Source organism: Schistocerca cancellata, chromosome 1 (assembly GCF_023864275.1).
Source record: "Schistocerca cancellata isolate TAMUIC-IGC-003103 chromosome 1, iqSchCanc2.1, whole genome shotgun sequence".
Taxonomy (NCBI): domain Eukaryota; kingdom Metazoa; phylum Arthropoda; class Insecta; order Orthoptera; family Acrididae; genus Schistocerca; species Schistocerca cancellata.
In genome coordinates, this window is record NC_064626.1 from 1,121,748,951 (window position 1) to 1,121,771,146 (window position 22,196).

At 38.4% G+C, this 22,196-nt stretch overlaps 1 protein-coding gene across 11 annotated transcripts in view; it reads left to right on the forward strand.

Moving 5' to 3' along the window:
* Positions 1 to 22,196, forward strand: part of LOC126092365 (rap guanine nucleotide exchange factor 2) — a 318,859-nt gene that overhangs the window by 252,907 nt on the left and 43,756 nt on the right. For 9 of the 11 annotated variants that reach the window (XM_049907913.1, XM_049907922.1, XM_049907956.1 and 6 more), the window contains 2 exons: positions 8,472 to 8,694; positions 9,937 to 10,251. In XM_049907913.1, coding sequence (XP_049763870.1) covers positions 8,472 to 8,694; positions 9,937 to 10,251 — 538 coding nt within the window. The remainder of the gene's footprint in view (positions 1 to 8,471; positions 8,695 to 9,936; positions 10,252 to 22,196) is intronic. The other 2 variants (XM_049907949.1, XM_049907989.1) reach the window with 2 other exon arrangements.

The following is a 22,196-nucleotide window of genomic DNA, read 5'->3' on the forward strand; positions in this document are numbered from 1 at the left end:
ATTGACGACAAATTGCTGGAAACAGTATATCGGAAAAGTATCCAGAGCGACATTGAGTGGAATTGCCACACTAAACAAATAGTAGGAAAAGCAGATTGCAATTCATACAAAGTATCATAAGGATATGTAACCCATCCATCAAAGAAGTAGCTTAGAAGGTTCTTGTTTGACTGATTCTTGAGCACTGTTCATCAGTCTGTGACCCTTGCCAGGTAGGATGAATAGATGAGATAAAGAAGAGCCAGCAAAGAGCGGGACGTTTCGTCGCAGGTTAATTTAGTTGGTGTGAGTGTGCTACAGAGATACTTAACAAACTCGAATGGCATGTGCTACAAGAGAGGCATTGTACATAACGGAGAGGTTTACTGTTTAAATTATGGAAAGCACTCTCCAGGAGGAGTCGGACACTTCCTCCCACATCTTGCGAAATGACCAAAATGCAAAAATTTCGGGCCTACCCACAATCATTCTTCCCAAGCTGTATTCACAAGTGGAATATGGAAGGCGAGATCAGTTAGTAGTACCAGAAGCACCCTCCAGCACACACCATTAAGTGGCGTGCAGTGTGTAATGTAGATGTAGATAAAAATAATGAAAGTAGAATGCAGAAAAAGGAAAATTAAAAATAAGCAAGAAAATGGATGAGCCAGAAGTAGAAAAGTAAAGATGTAAAACGGTGTACTGGAAAACGATGAAATATTCTGCAAGTTCTGTGCATTTTGATTGAAGGTTCTTTTTCACTTTTTATACCTTTGTCATATTTTCTATATCCTATTTCTATGATCAACTGTAGATAAAATTTCAGCTTCTAAACATTTCAGTTTCATGATCATTTTATTTTGTCACAAATATTTACCAGCCAGTTGCCACAGCAGTGATCTGCACTGATAGTGTTATGCTTTTAGCTTTGGATTTTGAAATAATCTAAACTTAAATGGGGGCTCCACGTGCATGGTAGCTTCTATTGAAAATTATAATTGAGGCCGACTACAGAACAATTCTCCTGTTGCCAACGTACATTTTGCATATGTACTGCAAAGATAAAATAAATTAGGGTTTATGTGCAGGTATATAGCAGCTGTTGTTCTGAAATTCTGTTTGCGATTGGATCAGGAAAGGAAATAACTAGTAGTGGTATGTGGTACCCTCCATGCACTGTATGCAAACTGGTGGAATGTGTACGTAGGTGTAGAAATGTGTTGAGATGGTGCTTCAGAACATGGGCTGTAGCACAAGGAGCTACCCAAAAGTTCCCGGAATGGATGTGATGTTGGTGGGATCTACCTAGTATGATGAAACATAAGCAGGTAGTGCCTCATTCATCCTTTGGAGTTAGGGCACAAGTGGCTGTGTGCTTGGTGGTCACACATAGTTTTCATGTGTATTCTCCCATTCTTGGGTGTTGCATGTCTAGTGAAATGGCCAATTGGCGGGGGGGGGGGGGGGAACAACCTGTGCGCGTAAACTTTGGTTTCAGATGTAGAAAGATCACTACATAAACACATGGCATGTTGAAGCAAGCTTTTGGGGAGGGTCACAGTCAAACATATGACTGTTTTAAACATTTTCAAGAGTGTAGAACATTGTTCGATGATGATCCCCATTCAGAACAGCCATCAAATGGCATTACACCTTAAAATGTGACTGCCATTTGGAATATGGTGCTGGAAGATCATAGGCAGACAATAGAGGATGTATGCAATGTTGGGCTTTCTTAAGGGATGTGCCTGAAGATTTTGTCCAATGAAAGTGACACATGGGTGATCTGTTCCTCCACCATGACAATTTGAGGTCACACCCTGCGTTGGTCAGCCTGGAATTTGTCACTGAAAAGAAAATGATAGTTGTTCCTCATCCATGACATTCACCCAATCTGGTGACAAGTGACAGTATTTTATTTCCTAGAATGAAACTCCAGTTATAAAGCTGAAGATTTCACACAGTTTAGAAGCTTCAAACAGAATCACAAATGGTACAAAACAGGCTGCTGAAAAATGTATTGCAAGGAGCTTTCAGTTCGTGGAAAAACTGCTGGGGGTGATGCATACACCCCCAAGGGAATTTCTTTGAAGGTGAAGGTGGTAAATAAGATCCAGGTAAAGTGTCATTTTATTTATTGATGTATTCTCAGAACTTTTGTGTTTTACCTTGCACAGACAGTTGTTGTTGTTGTGGTCTTCAGCCCTGAGACTGGTTTGATGCAGCTCTCCATGCTACTCTATCCTGTGCAAGCCTCTTCGTCTCCCAGTACCTACTGCAGCCTACATCCTTCTGAAACTGCTTAGTGTATTCATCTCTTGGTCTCCCTCTACGATTTTTACCCTCCACGCTGCCCTCCAATACTAAATTGGTGATCCCTCGATGTCTCAGAACATGTCCTACCAACCGATCCCTTCTTCTAGTCAAGTTGTGCCACAAACTTCTCTCCTCCCCAATCCTATTCAATACTTCCTCATTAGTTATGTGATCTATCCATCTAATCTTCAGCATTCTTCTGTAGCACCACATTTTGAAAGCTTCTATTCTCTTCTTGTCCAAACTATTTATCGTCCACGTTTCACTTCCATACATGGCTACACTCCATACAAACACTTTCAGAAACGACCTCCTGACATTTAAATCTATACTCGATGTCAACAAATTTTTCTTCTTCAGTAACGCTTTCCTTGCCATTGCCAGTCTACATTTTATATCCTCTCTACTTCGACCATCATCAGTTATTTTACTCCCCAAATAGCAAAAGTCCTTTACTACTTTAAGTGTCTCATTTCCTAATCTAATTCCCTCAGCAACACCCGACTTAATTCGACTACATTCCATTATCCTCGTTTTGCTTTTGTTGATGTTCATCTTATACCCTCCTTTTAAGACACTGTCCATTCCGTTCAACTGCTCTTCCAAGTCCATTGCTGTCTCTGACAGAATTACAATGTCATCGGCAAACCTAAAAGTTTTTATTTCTTCTCTGTGGATTTTAATACCTACTCCGAACTTTCTTTTGTTTCATTTATTGCTTGCTCAATATACAGATTGAATAACATCGGGGAGAGGCTACAACCCTGTCTCGCTCCCTTCCCAACTGCTGCTTCCCTTTCATACCCCTCGACTCTTATGACTGCAATCTGCTTTCTGTACAAATTGTAAATAGCCTTTCGCTCCCTGTATTTTACCCCTGCCACCTTCAGAATGTGAAAGAGAGTATTCCAATCAACATTGTCAAAAGCTTTCTCTAAGTCTACAAATGCTAGAAACGTAGGTTTGTCTTTCCTTAATCTTTCTTCTAAGATAAGTCGTAGGGTCAGTATTGCCTCACGTGTTCCAACATTTCTATGGAATCGAAACTGATCTTCCCCGAGGTTGGCTTCTATCAGTTTTTCCATTCGTCTGTAAAGAATTCGCGTTAGTATTTTGCAGCTGTAAACTATTAAACTGATAGTTCGGTAATTTTCGCATCTGTCAACACCTGCTTTCTTTGGGATTGGAATTATTATATTCTTCTTGAAGTCTGAGGGTACTTCCCCTGTCTCATACATCTTGCTCACCAGATGGTAGAGTTTTGTCAGGACTGGCTCTCCCAAGGCTGTCAGTAGTTGTAATGGAATGTTGTCTACTCCAGGGGCCTTGTTTCGACTTAGGTCTTTCAGTGCTCTGTCAAACTCTTCACGCAGTATCATATCTCCCATTTCATCTTCATCTACATCCTCTTCCATTTCCATAATATTGTCCTCAAGAACATCAACCTTGTATAGACGCTCTATATACTCCTTCCATCTTTCTGCTTTCCCGTCTTTCCTTAGAACTGGGTTTCCATCAAAGCTCTTGATATTCATGCAAGTGGTTCTCCTTTCTCCAAAGGTCTCTGTAATTTTCCTGTAGGCAGTATCTATCTTACCCCCTAGTGAGATAAGCCTCTACATCCTTACATTTGTCCTCTAACCATCCCTGCTTAGCCATTTTGCACTTCCTGTCGATCTCATTTTTGAGACGTTTGTATTCCTTTTTGCCTGCTTCATTTACTGAATTTTTATATTTTCTCCTTTCATCAATTAAATTCAATATTTCTTTTGTTACCCAAGGGTTTCTACCAGCCCTCATCTTTTTACTTATTTGATCCTCTGCTGCCTTCACTATTTCATCCCTCAAAGCTACCCATTCTTCTTCTACTGTATTTCTTTCCCCCATTCCTGTCAATTGTTCCCTTATGCTCTCCCTGAAACTCTCTACAACCTCTGGTTCTTTCAGTTTACCCAGGTCCCATCTCCTTAAATTCCCACCTTTTTATAGTTTCTTCAGTTTTAACCTACAGTTCATAACCAATAGATTGTGGTCAGAGTCCACATCTGCCCCTGGAAATGTCTTAAAATTTAAAACCTGGTTCCTAAATTTCTGTCTTACCATTATATATTCTATGTGATACCTTTAAGTATCTCAGTGGTGAGGCTAAAACCATTCACCATATAGCAGAGTATTGATTTGTGGATAGACTCATAAACAAAGACTTCAACACCGAAACTCTTGTTCTTTCTGAAAGGGGACATTAACTCGTAAATTGAGCTACTGTTGTCAAATTCATGTTTATGTGCCTATCCATCAGTTACACATCCACTGAATGCTGAGTTTTCTCTGGTCAGTGTATTGTTTTTAGTTTATAATCAAAGTTAGGTAGTTAATCTTCAACTTTTATCATAATATTTCCTGCTATTAGGGTCAATAAAGAAACTAAACAAAAAAACAGGAAGTAATTAAAAATTAGGGAATGTGCTACAGAAGAGAGAATTCATTCAGAAATATAGGTTGTGAAGTCAGCAAGCTCAACAATAAATTGAAAAATTGTAGTATTTGTCAGGCAATAGTTTAATGTTTTTTGGTTTACGTGACAACCCTACCTGTAATTTGTGTAGCTACCATCAGTAAGAGTAGCTTGTTGAAAAAAAATGTTGTTGTTGCCTTCAACTGTTAAAATTATTTATTTATCATCCCCACACTTGCAATTTTGCCCTTTTGCATTTGGCTAAATGACAGTAATGTGTTTAAAAAAAATTACGACTGTGAACCGTATCCAGAAAAAGATAATCACAAGTTCCTTGTGTTCAGCAATGGAATATGGCTACTGCTGTGCCAAACCGTGTTTTAAATCTCATTAATTGGTGAATATCTGTAGAATTTAACAAACCATTTATCCAAAGACTTCAAATTTATGCCAAATGGTAAGGCTTAAGACAAAAATGTAACAGTGGTTTAAGCACGCAGGAAATGTGCTCTTGCCACCTTTTTTTAGTTCTAGAACTTACTCATAAGTGGTTGAAAAACATATCATCAGTTTGATTGCAGTATCTGAGACTATTGTTTGCTTGTGTACTGGGTATAAGGCAATGGTGAAAATGTATTCAGTAGCACGTTTCCACATGTGATTAGTCACAAGTGTGAGTTTTGCAGACTTAATCAGTGATTTTAACCCTTTATTTGCCAATGTTGCTCTCAAGCAACATCAAAATTGGACACTGTTTTTTGCAATGTGTTTAAAGTTTCATCCTTGAATGGGTAATGGTGCTTGCAGGCAACATTTAGTCTCTCATACACAGTGATACTCTGTCAATCTCTGGTGAAAAGTGTATGAATAGTGTACATCTTTAGCAGACATCTTGCAAAGTTATATAAGCATCAGTTACCATTGTAGCAGTTTGATTCGATTTTGTGGCACTGTTTTTACTGTGCAATGAAAATTGCTTATAAACGCAAAGATGAAGTCTCAGTCATGAGTTCTTATACAAATTATTAATCAGAACTTTTCAAATGACTTAACTTTTCTTGGAAGAGAAATTCTGACTTCGAGTATTGGATGGACATCAAGACCAGAAGAAGAAATAAACAGCAGCTCCTGTACCTGTGAGTACATGATATGACAGTTTTGGTCACTGGCCAGAGTATGGGGCAAAAGTGGAGATGTGGACTTTATGCTCAGAGAGAGCCTACTGTAAAATGCAGGAAATGCGAAACTTTTCTGTGCTTGGTGCAGAAAGGAATTGTTTTAACACATTTCACATGCCGTAGTGCAAAATGCAATCATTTTATCAGCCACAGGAACAACATTGTTGTACTTTTATTTTAGCACCCATGCACCTTTTGTGGGTAATGACACATGTAGGTAATACTGTACTTTGAAACAGTGCCAACAAAAAGACAAAATATCTGTTCAGTATTTACGTTCAGGAGGCAAAATTGTGAGTGCTATTGATTTACTACATTTAAAATAAAAAAAAAAAATTAAATTTATCTGTCTGCATTACTTGGAGTTCAGCTACAAGAAGATAAATATTGGCCAGTTATTCCATCCCCTTGCTGTTTTACACTTTTCTCATGTCGATTTTCCTTGTTTTGTAAATACAGTTGAATTTGATTTATATGTAACTCTGTTCAGTGTAATTCTTACTTATAAGTAAAGTTTTGTCACTCTCAGCAGAATAATTTAAAATGTGTTAATTAAACCTTATATATGTGCATAAAAACAGTTAATTAAACCTTATTTATACATAATGCATATTTATGCACTTAACTGTTATACATAACAAATTCTGGTGAAATAAATTGAGTTTTGCATACTCGCAATGGGCTTTAACATTTGAAACGAAGCCCTGTCTGGTTTTCCTTAACTTTGTTGACATATGCAAGTACAGCGAGTGGGCGGTGCCGCGGAGACAAGGGACAGACACACGGTTAACCAGAGACGGCAGCATGGAAACAAAGACACTCTTGAACTGTTGTTTCCAGTGTGAGCATTTCTTTTGTGGTAATAACTGGGAAGTTAAAAGTTTTATGCTGACATTTATTGTTGAACAGTGATTCTTTCATTCTGTCACACTAGATCAGAAAGTGAAATTCATACGAGAGGTGTATGCTAATCGACACAAAACAATATGGGAAATTGCTTCAGACTTACGAATTGCCTATACCACACTATGTACAATCAGTCAAAGAAATAGTATTTTGATTATGTTTTTAAAATTGGGTGAAAAGCAACAAAACAAAGCTGTTAGCAAGAAGGGAGATATGTAGATTTGGAAAAGGGACTTTTTACATACTTCCGGCAAAAACAGATTGCACCTCTACTGATCAGGGGTGACATGCTGAAAGCAAAGGTGATAATAGATTTATCTAGAAGCTGAACATCACTGCTGATTTTGAGACTTTATCAGGATGGTTACAAGGATTTAAAGACATTCACGGAATCGCAGGGAGACCAGTTTCCAGCGAAACAGAAGCTGTGGACATCATCACGGTGCAATAGTACCGTATGTCTTAAGGGATTATCAGCCTCAAAACATCTACAACTGTTATGAGATTGGTCTCTTCTTTAGCCTCTTCCTAGTAAAACATTAGCTGAAAATGGTGACTCATGCCATGGGTGGAAAGTTCTTCTTGCCATGAATGCAGATGTTTCTGACACTTTCCTCAGTTGCGACAGGAAAATCTAAGAGTCTAAGAATCCAAGATGTAAAGACAGAACCTACGGAATACAAATACAATGAAAATTCTTGGATGACTATGATTTTAATGGAACAGTGGTTAAAAAAATTGGTCATTAGAATGAAAAAGGGAAATTAAAATATCTCCAGTAACTTACTAAAAGCCAAGGAATTTATTTTTGCAGCCTGGCAGCGGTCATGCTCAAAAATTGGCAGCTGTTTCCAGAAAGCTGGTGCCTTACCAGAAGAAATGACCGATGATGATGATGATGATGATGATGATGATGATGATGATGATGATGATGAAGATGAAGATGAAGTTGTGTCTGGTAATGAGCTAGCTGTATTGGAGGGTGCATATTTCGACAGTTTTGTATATTTTGATGGTAATCTTGCTGTGCGTGTGAACTACAGGGTGAGGAGATTATTGCTGACGTGTGCCAGCAATGCCATGATGATTAAGTATGTGGACCAGCTTCAAATGACAGTGATGGAGATGGGGTTGGTGGTGATGACCTGAATCTTGAAACACCTAAAGTGAATGAACTATTAACTGCAGCCAGTGTTTGCAAATGTTACATCAGTGCAAGAAGTTGTTGTGAAAAGCTCTGAATTCATTAATAAGTTTGCAAAATGAGGAGCATACTCTCAATGCACTAAAAGTTAAACAAGCCAAATTATCTGATTTCTTTTAAACAGTATCAAGTTCAAAATAATATGGTTTTTCCTTTTCTTTTTTTGTGAAAAAATTATGTTATCACTGTTTTTTCTGACTTCTAAAGAATTCTGAGTAATCTTTTCTCTTTGTCTTGATACATGTGTAAAGCAGATTCAACTGTTATTTAAAATTGCACACCAGAGCTGTGAGTTAATGACACATTATTATTGGATTCAGAAGAATATTGTGCTGTGTTGGTTACTGAGAATGTGTCATTAGGTACATAAGAGTTGGTGCTCTACTGTTATACAGTATATTGTCACACTTGACTGTGAGGTATACAATTTCAGGCTCAAATGGTACGCCGTGTAAAAGCGTACCTGAATAACATGCGTGTAATCACGGATGAAGAGCGTCTACACGCATTATCGATGGAATGTGAGCCATCGGGTAGTGCACCAAACTCTGTCCCCGTTCGCAAGAGGCACCCATCGCCGACCCTGTCCACAACCAGCAGTACTAGCAGCACCAGTGAAGGAAAGAAGAGTGGATTGCCACCAGGCACAAAATTCGGTAAGTTGTAAGAATTTAAGCTTCAGTGGGAACAAGAATGAAACTCTTTCAGCTGCACAGAAATAATTAATGCAAGACAAGCCTGTATAGAATTTTGTCCATTCATGTTGACAATAAGTTTATATTTTGTTCAAAAGTTTTTTTTTTCAGGTTTCAGTTTTATCAGCCGATATGACCTGACTCTCCAGTGATCCTCAAGTTCCATATGTGTGAACAGCTTTACAGATACATTGAATGAAAACATTTTGCCCTGCCACTGACTGGATTCATATATCCCTGTATTTTGCTCTCATTACTATGCAGTTTTGGCTGTGAACTGATTTTCAAATAATTATATAGTATAACTCAAGGTGGATACATTTGGATGAGAGCCTAAGCGCTCATCAAATCACTCAATGCTAAGCCATCAGGAGATTGGCACATTTAAAGACAGAACACCAACTGTATCTGGAACAGTAGTGATGTAGCATATCACGTCACTACTGTAATCCAAGTACATTCATTCTGAGTGTTTATAATATAAGGTCATTTGAAAATGGCTTTACAGCCGAAATTGCACAACGAAATAAAGGGATATCTTAATCCAGTGGCAGCATGTGTGCTGTTTTTTGTTGTTGTTATGAACACTATTGCAATTACAATAAAAAGGACAATTATATCACTAGAGTTACAAAAAAAACTTATCTTTGCAGTTATCTGATTGTAAATTAAATTCAGATTGAATATGCAGTTGGGAAAGGGTAATGAGGTAGGGGCAGTGGTAATTGGGCTGAGGTGTAGTCGTACAGCAATTAAATTATAGTTGGATTAAAATTACTTGTTAGTGGACACTTCATGCCTTGAAATTTAGTTCTTCCAGTCAGATCTTGGAATGCTACGATTGAACTGTTTGTCATTGCCAGTGCACCACAACAAAGTGTCAGTTCACTTGCAGTTTTTGAGTAGTGTGACGTATATGTGTGATCCATTATTGGAAACTGCCTTCAGCTTTTTAACTGTTGCTGGCTGCAGCATTGTGCAACGAACAACTAATGTGGCAATACTGTTGTACCGTGTGACAAAGATCAAATAACAAGTAGTTTTAATCAGAGTGTAGAACACCTATTTCTCAAAATGAAAACAGTCACAACTTTGAGCCCAGATTGCATAATTCAATAATTTAGTTGTGAAGTGTTTTAGTGTTGTAATGCACATCACTTTTGCAACTTCTTTCTTGTCATATGCCAGAGTTGCACTTTCCAGGTGCTGCTTCGCCACAAGCCGTGCGGAAAATGTTAGCGCTGAGCGAACCGAAGACTCGGCCACACCAGCCCCGCCACCCTGGGGGCCCGGCGGTACCTCCCCCTCTGACAGCACTGTCGCCTTCTCCATCCCCAGGTGCTCACCGCAGGGCGGGATCTGCAGCCAGTGGTTCGTGCAGTGTTCCATCGTCACGGACGTTACACGAGAGGTCGCACTCTGACACACCTGCCCTTCCGCCACCAGTTGATCTCAGTGCTGAAAGCAGCAGTGTTACGTCCCTAAGCAACATGCCCCTTCGTAAGACTCTTACATCGGGTAAGCATGAGATGGAGGATGTACAGCAGTATCATTTACTGGAAGGTTGACAGGGGTGATGCGGAACCTTATAGTGCTTTTACTCTATGAGTTGGCTCATAGAAATGGCAGTTGCATTCCTCTGTAAAACCATCATTTTTTCAGTGTTCAGAGTGTGTGTGCACTACTGACACCTCTCTTTGTGCCTCGATTAAAGACAAACACTCACAGCAAGTATAGCTGCACTCGAACGAGTGTAGTACACTTTCAGAGTTGTTCTTGACTTAACAGTATTTCCATTGCCTGGAAGTGAAATTGGAGATTTAGACTCTCATTACATATGTTGAAAGCTTTATGTTGGCAAAGATATTAGTTGTAGTAATAAGTATCACAGATACTTATAACTTACTTTTAAAAATTGTGTTGCCCAACATTCTCATGGTCACTTCTGATATGAGATAGAATATTTTATATTTTAATATGCAATTTTTGCAAGTATTGAATTCAATTAAGCAGCAGTGGACATGTCTAAAGAAAGAAGAAAACTCCAAAATGAAACTGCAATCAAAATATGATAGAAGAAAACTTCTGTTTACCTGGTGACTGCAGAAAAGGTATGGGAAGAAAAATGTTACTCAGACACTGGATTTTGAAATCAACAGATCCATCTAGCAGCTGAGAGGGTGTTACTGGGGCAAACAGAGGGATAACCAGTAAAGTGAAGTTTTTCAGAATACTTCGTCAAGGGAAGCACAATATGATAGACCTAGAGTGATATTGAAAATGATACACAGAACAAGTATTTGTAGAGCTGTATATTTATAATGCAATCAATTTCGTGTTATGTGGATCCATTTTTACCCCTTCTGTGTATATTTGCAAAGCATATCAGATTCATGAAAACATGCACTCCAGGAAAGATGGGAGATACATTCATTGACATGGTAACTATAGTATTCAGCTGAATGTATCTTCATGCAAGTCATAAACTGTGCCGTGTGTCATTGTTGGAGTGCATGTTTCTATGAAACTTGTGCCCAGCTTAAGAGCAAAAGGAGTTGTGTCAGTGAACGAAGTACCCATTTGTTATTGAAGGCAGCTTTTCCCTATGTACTTCCTGCTTATGCAGTTTAGTGAGATGGTCAGTTGATAGCTGTGGATAAAACTGCAACAACAGTGAAATGCAATTTGTAGGTACTATATTAAAACTTTACAGGTAAAACTTTACAGGTAAAACTTTACAGGTTAGAAGGGCAGAGAAATGGTTTGACAGATGGTGAGTGGGGCAAGGGGAGGGTAGGTAGAAACTAAAAGTATTGAGGTGAGAAGGAAGTGGGCAACAACAGAAAAGAAGCAAACAATAAAAAGAGTGTATGAAATTTGAAAGAGAGGTAAAGAGGTCATAGAAATAAATTTGAAGGAAATGAAAATTGGCAGAAATGAGAGTTCCCCGATTGTTGAGTGAAATGTGAGGTAGACAACTATAGGAGCAATTAGTGTTGCTAGTGACCAGGTTCCATCAATTTCATTTTATATGACTACATCTATCTCATCATTAGGAGTATTTTTCCCTTTATTTATGTGTTAAAGAATTTTACATATGTTACCCATTCAGCTATTTTTTGTGTGGTAATACCTGGATAGATAACCAGTTGTAATGTATTTTTTTAATCTTCAAAACATAATGCTGCTGGGTCCACATTACGTCATGCACTTTTATACTTGAGTTCTTCAATGAGCTAATAATTTTCAGTTGTGATTGCTCTTACCTATTAGTTCTGTCTTTATTGCTAAGCTAAAAATTTCCAAATTTTGACTGGTCATATTTGGCATTGTATATTCTTGAAGCATACCTCAGTGGCTAGTTTTGAAAGGAATCTCACATATGAGAAGCTCATGTGAACTTATTAGTCGTCACACTAGAAACTGAAAGATATGTGGAAGTGTTCCATGAACTTGCTGACATTCTGTTAACAACTTCTTAACAGATTCATGTAGTGTGACAGATCAGAGCTTTCAAAAGAACACACTGAGTTTGATCTGGAAAATAATATCAAACAAAATTCATCTGGCTAAATTTTTTTATCCAGTCACAAAGATTTATAGGAGGTAAAGTAAGTCGGAATGATTATAGAAAGCAAGGAAAGGACAACCTAAATTTTGAGTGTCCCATTTGGATTGGAAGGCAGATGTTATGGTTTGGAAGGAAAATGTTTACTACATTTGATGATAATTACTTCCTTTATAGTACGACTGTTCATTATTCTTTGTTGCACTACTTGTGGAATTTTTAACCTGTGGCCTGGAAATTTCAAAACTAATTTTCATATATTTCTTTTCATGCCTCCGTCTGCAAACAGCTAATTCCTCGTATTTCCTAATGCTGAAAACTAATTAGGCAGCCTTAACATTTCTGCCATTGCAGTCAAACTATGAAATTCAAACTGTTGCTTTGCGGACCTGTATGCAGTGCAGTTATTTTGACTGTATGCAATGTTCAAGCACATAGGTTGGGGCTTATTACTAGACTGCATGCCTGTTGCATTTCATGGAAATTTGCACGACTGCTTGTAACTCTTTAAGTACTGTAAAAGGCATGTGTGTCAGTCTGCATGCATCTCGTGTTTATTATTAGCAGGTATTAGTATTGTGATGTGTGATGTTCACGGAGAAAAGTTTTTGGGGAAGAAAAATATATACGTAAGCAGTTTCATTGATTACTGAGATAAAAACAGAATTTTTTAAAGCCAATGTAGCAGGTATGTATCATACAAATTTAGTAATATCACTCATTTGTAGAAATAAATGCTACATAAAATCGTTTAGTGGTTCTAAGGCTACCATTCGGTTCCTTGTTGACCAGTCTGGTGTGGGAGTTGAAGATAGCAAAATGAAAGCTGAAGTTGTAAATCGTTCACACAGGAGAATCAAGCAAACAAAGTCATTTGACCATTGGACAAACTCCCGTATGGGCATCATTCTAGTAAGCATCCCTGGCATAGAGAAGCAGCTGAAAGATTTGAAAGCAAATAAATCAGCAGGTCCGAATAGAATCCCAGTTCAGTTTTACAAAGAGTACTCTATGACATTGGCCCCTTACCCAGCCTGCATTTATCGTAAATCTCTCGCACATCACAAAGTACCGAGTGACTGGAAAGAAATGCAGGTGATTCCAGTATATAAGAGGGGTAAAAGAATGGACCGTCAAAATTACAGACCAATATCCCCAACTTTGGTTTGCTACAGAATCCTTGGACATATTCTAATTTTGAACATATTCTAATTTTGAATATATTAAACTTTCTTGAGACTGAGAAGCTTGTTTCCGTGAATTAGTGGGGTATTAGAAAACATCACTCACACAAACCTCAGCTTGCAGTTGTCTCACATGGTGTACTGCAAACAATGGGTGAAGGGCAACAGGCAGATTCCATATTTCTAGATTTCCAGAAAGCATTTGAGATGGTGCCGCATTGTAGACTGTGAATGAAGGTATAAGCATGTGGAATAAGTTCAAAGATATGCGTGTGGCTTGAAGACCTCTTAAGTAATTGAACTCGGATGTTGTCCTCAACAGCAAGTGTTCATCAGAGTCAGGAGTGCCCAGGCAAGTGTGATAGGACCACTGTTGTTCTCTATATACACAAATGATTTGGCTTATAGGACGGGCAGTAATCTATGGATGTTTGCTGAGGTATACGGATGGGTGTCGAAGTTGAGTGACTGTGGGAAGAAACAAGACTTAGACAAAATTTCTAGTTGATGTGAAGAGTGGCAGCTTGCTCTAAATGTGGAGAAATGTACGTTAATACAGATGAGTAGGAAGACTAAATCTGTAATGTTTGGATGCAGTATTACTAATATCCTGCGTCACACAGGCAAGTCATTTAAATATCAGTGCATAATGTTGCAAAGCAACATGATATGGAATGAGTATGTGAGAACTGTTGTAGGGTAGGGGAAGGGTTTATTGGGAGAATTTTTAGGAAAGAGTGGTTCACCTGTAAAGGAGACTGCATATAGGACACAGATGCGACCTATTCTTGAGTACTGCCCAAGTTTTTAGGATGTGTACCTGGTCAGACTGAAGGAAGATATCTAAGCAATTCAGAGGTGGGCTGCTAGATTTGTTACTGGTGGATTCAAACAACAATTAAGTGTTACAGAGATGCTTTGAAAACTCTATAGGAATCCATATAGAGAAGATGACATTCTTTTCGAGAAACACTATTGGAATCCATATAGAGAAGATGACATTCTTTTCGAGAAACACTATTGAGAAAATTTTGAGAACTGTCATTTGAAGCTAACTGCCAAGCAATTCTGTTGCTTCCAACATACATTGCACTTAAATACCATGAAGATAAGATACAAGAAATAGCTCTCATATGGAGGCATATAGATAGTCATTTTTCCCTCGCTCTGTTTGCGAGTGGAAAAGGAAAGGAAATGACTAATAGTAATACAGGTTACGCTCCGCCACACGCCGAACACTGGCTTGCTGAGTATTTATGTACATTTAGAACAACTTTCATTTTATTGTATAAGCCAGACTCATTGCATTTCCCACCACTATTCGACATCCTTTGTTTGTACTTGCTTATAATCAACACAACAATTGATTTATAACACCAGTTGGGCCAAATTCTCGTTTTTGGTGGAGTTGTTATTAGGAAAAAAATCTGTTCTGGTATGAGGCAAGTTTTTCATTATAAGTGACAATACAGATTAGTAGCTTACAGCATTCCTTTTTGATATGCACCTATTTATATCCTCAAACATCTTAGTGAAGACTTGCTCTCTCCACCTTTTTTTAGGAGAAGTGTTATTAGATAAAATTAATTGCTTGAATACAGGTTTGACTCTTTCAAATTTGTGTGTGCACGCGCGCGCACACACACACACACACACACACACACACACACACACACACACACACACACACACATTTTGTGACAAAGAGCAGTTTTTACTACCTACTGGGCTTTATTTCTGTTGCCAGACACTCAGATACAGTTTTATCATAAAGAAGTTTTTGTTTCTTGTTGCAATTCTTTGAACCAATAACAGACTATCAAAAACTGGCAGGGGACCCTAGAAGTAAATGCAATATCTTGAGTCACTAATTCCTGCTTAAACCCCTTCAAAATCATATATAACCATCCAATGAAAATGTTCCTGTTTCAACTCCATGAATTGTGGTGACTTAAAATGTCACATAAGCATGGATGGCCATGTAGCAGCTGTACACTTTTAGTTTCCTTATTTATGCTGCTCAGCAGAAACAAGCTGCTTTCAGCACTTGCTTAACAGATCATGCCATGTGGACTCCAAACCCCAACGTCATCTCACATATTCAGTGTACAAAAGGAATGCCTTTTCGGCATACCCTCCAATGTTGCCACTGTCAACCACCCCTCCCCCTTGTCATACCTCTTTGTTTTCCACTCACTTCTTTTTGCTCCTCCATTGCAATTGCATTTTTCTTTCCTTATTACACCCCTTCTTTGATGGATACAAATTTCTCTATAATTCTCTTGCTCTTTACCATCTTGAGGCATTTTCTCTCTCTTTGCAGCGCGCTCTCTCTCTCTCTCTCTCTCTCTCTCTCTCTCTCTCTCTCTCTCTCTCTCTGTGCGTGCGTGTGTGTGTGTGTGTGAGAGAGAGAGAGAGAGAGAGAGAGAGAGGGAGGGAGGTTTTACAAGTGCTTGAAATTATGTTTATGATGGGCAAATTTGGGTGTTCAGATCATTAGGTATGGAAGCTAACTGCATTGACAATGTGAAAGAGAAATACTTATAAATCTTTCAAAAAAGGGCAAGGTTGCTTTTTGATTTATAAGGGCAAAAAGTTTTGATGTGGAAGGTGATTAAGAATTGCCACATTTCATATCAATAATAGTTTGTATCCTGTGTGTTGTTTAAATGACCGACTCAGTTTGCTGTCACTGAAGGAGCATCGAGGATTTACATGTGAAACTGTCTTTGGTATGGACGTATATGATAACCAACACCTTGGCTGCCTGTGCTTTCCATAATAATTTGCAACTAAGAATCTGTTTGCTTTTACTGCTTTGTCATCATTAGCCTACACTGGAGTGTATTGCAGAAATATGGTGGTGTGTCATGCATCCTGCCACCCTCCCAAAGATGATGACTGATGTTGCCTCACATCCTCATCGTAGGATGTTGTGGCATTTTAGTATATTACGACTTTCTTGTGTTGCATTTCATCCATCGTAGGTCATTAGTTGTCATGATAATGTTGTCATCTTATAGATATACTAAAAACTTACTTCAGTTCTGTTTTTAGTATCATGTGTCAAAGAATTTCGTAAAGGTACTAAACAAATGTTCAGAAGTGATATGTTTGCAAGTCACCCGAGGGACTGTGACAGATGTATGGTAAAAAATTAGTTTGATGCTGCTTTAATAGAAAATAAATGCCAAAAGACATTTATGCCACTGTTACATCCGTAATACACAGCTCTTTAGTTTGGTAAACAGTAGAGTTCAAGTGCCACTATCAGAAAATAAATGTTGACTACTTTTCAGACTTCACTGTAAATGCAGCAGGAAAGCTTCAACTTTCCAAGAGTCAGTGCCATCTGCAGTAAATGACAGAGCAATTGCTTACTGGAGAGGGATGTTTCAAAGGAAGACATAACAGCCAATTATGAACTAAAAGACAGTCTTAATGAAAAGATATGTCAAACAACAGAATCATTTGAAAATACAAATTAGAAAAGGAAAGAAAAATTGCGGCAGGAAGGGGGACAACATGGTACACAGTGTTGGGAATAAAAGGGAAAAATAGAAAAGATGTGTTGTCCATATATCTATTAATTACCTTGCTTTGAGCAGCTCAGAACACAGATGCACACACACAAAAAATTATTATGAATGTATTGTGTTGACCATGGAATATTGTAACTGTATAGGTAATGTATCACAAGGAAGGAGAGGGAGGGAGAGTCAGATATTTAATATTTATTGGTTTGCGTTCATAATGCCCTTGAAAACTTCTCCAGCAGCCCTCCCATCGTTATGATGTTTTCAACCCCCCACCCTCAGATGCACGCGCGCGCACACACACACACACACACACACACACACACACGCACGCACACACACACACACACACACACACACACACACACACACACACCTACCTACCTACCTTTGCCCCTTTCTATCACCTGTACCCCTTTAACCCTTTCCAGACACAGGTGGTGATCACCATTATGAATTTTGTTTTCCACTCCAATGCCGAGCCTCATTCGACACAAATTTTCATAGCTCTCACCTGCTCCATTCTTGTGTCTGTACTAGGCATCAGTGCTTCGTAGTACTTTTATTTAAGGAAGCCTTTGTTAACTAGGTATTGAATTGTAGCTGTTGTGTTGAGAGAAAGGTTGTAATTGTTACCTTCAAGTTAGTTAGTGTGAAATGGCTAGTTCTTTAGACACAGTTCTTTCTGAGGAAGAGAGTATAGAACTTTTAGAGCAGTGTCTAAGTGAAAATGAGATTGACAGGGATTTTGATGACAGCGATTCATTTGTAAGCAATATGAGTGAAATGACTATGGAAGCAGGCAACTCAGAATAATTTCAAAAAGATATCGCACAAAGATAAGTTTTATATTGTAATGGTTACGTAAATATAGTTGAATGAAAGCACACTTTTTGTCTGATTGTCGGTCAGTGGTCTTATTGTTTCCGCAGAGAGACTCTCACAATTTTCTGTGGTACACTTGCTGTCCCCCGGGCAGCAGTGATTTGAATAAGAGCACACGATGACAGAATGCAAAGGATTAACCTGTCACTTTAATCATATCTGATGACAAAATTATAGTGATAGGAGTAACTCAGTAAATAAAGTGACCCAGCAGGTGTGATATGTTGCGGATGATTTTTAATGTTGTGTTCAGATTTCTGAAATTTAATAAAATGTTTTTGGAAGCTTGGTAATTGTTTGCATGTTACACCATCGACGTCTATAATATCCTGAAGTTCTCAATGCATGTCAGCAATAACTACACTAAATTGCTCTATCTCTGGTATATTTTCATTTTCACTGCTTTTATGAGAAATGCGTCGTATTGTGATACTTCCCTTAGTACAATTTTTGTGTCTATTAATGTCATTTTCTGCATAACAACCCCACTTACTTTCTCCATGAAGGCAGGTGCCTAATACTATGTTCAGCTAAAAATTAGTGTTATCAGCTTCACTGAGGCCATTATAAACAATTTTTATGGAATGTAATGCACAGTGTTGTACAGGGATTCTTTTCTGCATTTGATTGCTGCCATTGTTGTTGTGGTCATGGTCTTCAATCTGAAGATTGGTTTAATGCATCTCTCCATGGTAATCTATTCTGTGCAAACCTCTTCATCTCTGAATAACTACTGCAACCTACATCCAATTCACTGCTTTTTATGTTTATGCCTTGGTCTCCCTCTACGATTTTTATCCACCACACTTCCTTCCATTACCAAATTGACTATTCCTTTATGCCTCAGGATCTGTCCTATCAACTGACCCCCTTTTTTTTTAGTTAAATTGTACAATAATTTTGCCCCCCCCCCCCCCCAATTGAATTCAGTACCACCTCATTAGTTTTTTGATCTACCCATCTAATCTTCAGCAGTCTCCTGTAGCATCACATTTCAAAAGGTGCTGTTGTCTTCCTGTCTGGACCACTTCGACAATAAGTTTCACTTCTGCACAAGGCTATACTCCAGACATAGATCTTCTGAAAAAACATACTAAACTTGAACTAATGAGTTTATTATTATTATTATTATTATTATTATTATTATTATTTTCACAAACACTTTTCTTGCTATTGAAAGTCTGCTGTGAACAGGCATCATCTGTTATTTTTCTTGCCAAATAGCAAAACTTGTGAACTAGTTCTAACATCTAATTTTCTGATATAATTTCCTCTGCATCACCTGGTAGCCTCATGTCTTCATCTACCTATATTCTTCTATTTATTTATTCATCTATCTATCTATCGATACATATGTAAACTGAAATCCCATGCAGCACTTTCTGCTTGTGTTTTCAGTTTAATTTTAGGAACTACTGTACAGATTTGATCTGACTGTGACTAATAGGTAGACTGAGTGATGAGAAAGGTTTTTGTGTATGATTTACTAGTATTTCGTGATGGAACTGTGATGAAATATGAGTTCCCCTCTGTTGTGAAAATACTATTACTGCCACCAAGCAGCACAGCTACGACGACACGAGACAACAACAAAGCTGTATCGGTAAAGTGCATGGATGGGAACTGAAAGGTTGTGGAATCAAATCCTGGGTGGACCACTTACTTTTCACTCTCTTTTCACCAAGCATTTAGTGCCAGAAACAGAATGTGCTTTGGATTCCACATTAAAATGTAGTCCTCTTTCCCCAGTTGCATAAAAGCGGTAATGCAAGTTGTGAAAGTGATGTCCAATTGAAACAATTGTTCCAGGCCATTGAGCCACACACAGTTATTATTACCAGAACCTATACACCTATAAATATATCCTCCTTCCATATATACTGTAGTTTACAGTCCCTTATAGCCTTTTTCTTCCTGTATGTGTAGGCCAGTCTCGGTAACTACTGTAGGGATTTTCATACACTGTACTGGCACTGGCTGGAGTTGGCAGGTTCTCTGGAGGAACTAATGTTATCTGTTTCAAATTTGATTGGCATTTGCAGTGACATCTGATGACAGTGATGGGAGCTGCAAGCTATTACACTGCCTACAGCTGCTAGAGCTGAGCCCAGTAGGGATTGGTTCCTAATGGTTGACTCTTATAGCCAGTATAGGGTACAAAATGGGGCCAGCAGTGTCATCTCCTCAATTTCCATCATAAGTTTTATGCACTAGCCAGAAAACAAAATTACTGCTACGCCATACTATTCGTCCGATCTAGTTCAGCTACATTCCTTTACCCTTGTTTTACTTTTGATGACGATCATCGTGTAATCTCTTTTTCAAGACACTGTCCTTTCTCTTCAGCTGCTCTACCAAGTCCTCTGCCATCTCTTCACAGAATTAAATGTCATTGAAAACCTCAAAGTTTTTATTTCTTCTCTTTGAATTTTAATTTCCTTTCTAAATTTCTCATTGGTTTCCTTTACTGCTTGCACACTGTACAGATTGATTAACATGTGGGGTAGGCTGCAATCCTGTCTACCCCCTTCTCAAAAACTACTTCTCTTCCATGTCTTCTGAGTCATAACTGCAGTCTGGATCGTGCACAAGTTGTAAATAACCTTTTGCTCTCTGTATTTCATCCCTGCTGCATTCACAATTTCAAAGTGTTCAGTCCAGCCAACATTGTCCTACATCACATTTCAAAATGTGCTGTTGTCTTCCTGTCTGGACCACTTAGACAATAAGTTTCACTTCTGCACAAGGCTATACTCCAGACATAGATCTTCAGAAAAAAACATACTTAACTTGAACTAATGAGTTTATTATTATTATTATTGTTATTATTTTCACAAACACTTTTCTTGCTATTGAAAGTCTGCTGTGAACATCCTCTCTACTTCAGGCATCATCTGTTATTTTTCTTGCCAAATAGCAAAACTTGTGAACTAGTTCTAACATCTAATTTTCTGATGTAATTTCCTCTGCATCTCAAAATCCACAAATGGTACAAATGTGCTGTTGCCGTTCTTCAACCAACCAGATAGTTACAATTAAAGTGCAGATATTCACTGAGGTCCAGTGTGGCTGTAATTATTGTACTGCACCAAAACTTGGTTGAGATGCTAACGTGTTAATGCAGAACCAATCAACATTGGAAAACATTAGTCTCAATTGTAGCCATGTTGTACAAATCTAATGGTGTACACTAGTTTTATGATGGAATGACATCTACACTGTCATTTGACGAGTCATAACGCGAGTGAAGAGTATGGCTATCTAGAAGAGAGACTGTGCACAGTTACTGAAACTGTTTTACATCAATAGCAATGCTGCGTTGAGATAGTATCACTGACTGAAAGGTCTGAGGAGAGGCCCGATGGCATTAAATAGTTTAAAGATGATGATGATGATGATGATGATGATGATGATGATGATGATGATGAAATTTTAAAACGCGGGTGAGCTTGATGTGGCACCTGGAAGAGGAAGGCATCTTGTGCCAGTGGAAGTTACTGACAAGATTGCTGTTGCTGCAACTGGCCATGCAGCACATGGCTCAGGTAGTGCTAGAGCTCGTGCAGTGTCACGAGAATTGTTCATCCCACAGTTGGCAGTATAGAAATTATTTCACTGGTACCCGTACCAGATGCAGGCAATGCATCAAGTGAAACGTTATCAACATTCTGTACTTGCTCTTTGGTTTCTGGCACGAATTGTAGCTGACTGTGTGGCCAGGCAATATTCTATGGAGAGACCGGGCGCATTTTACTCTAAAGGATGCAGTGAAGAGAGAAAATGGTCGAATTCAGGGTACTGTTAATCTGTGTGTTGTGCACGAAGAGTTACTGCACTTGCCGTATGTAACTGTGTGGTGTAGATTCACAAGCACCTTTATTGTTGGTCCATTATTCTTTGAAGAGGGCCTGCCAAATATACTGTGACATCTGTGTGTTATCGAGACGTCCTTGTACAGCAAGTGATTCCTGCTTTGGAAGAGCGCAACTGTGTGGAAAACAGTGTTTTAAAGTGAGATGGTTAAAAATAAAATCAACATTATGCCATTCTCACTTTTTGACCTTTTCTGGCCAAGTTCCATTCCTAATCCATTCCATATGGAGACATTTCTATATCTCTCCCTTGGATTCACAGTGCCAGATTTGCAGCTGGTGGCCAAAATTGAAATTGAAATGTATATTTTTATATATTTATTTATTTTTGCAGTGTAAATCATTACGCATTAATGCCTTACCATCTCTACCTAGTTCCTCTGCCATACAATACTGCACCTGTGAGAGTAGCTGCACT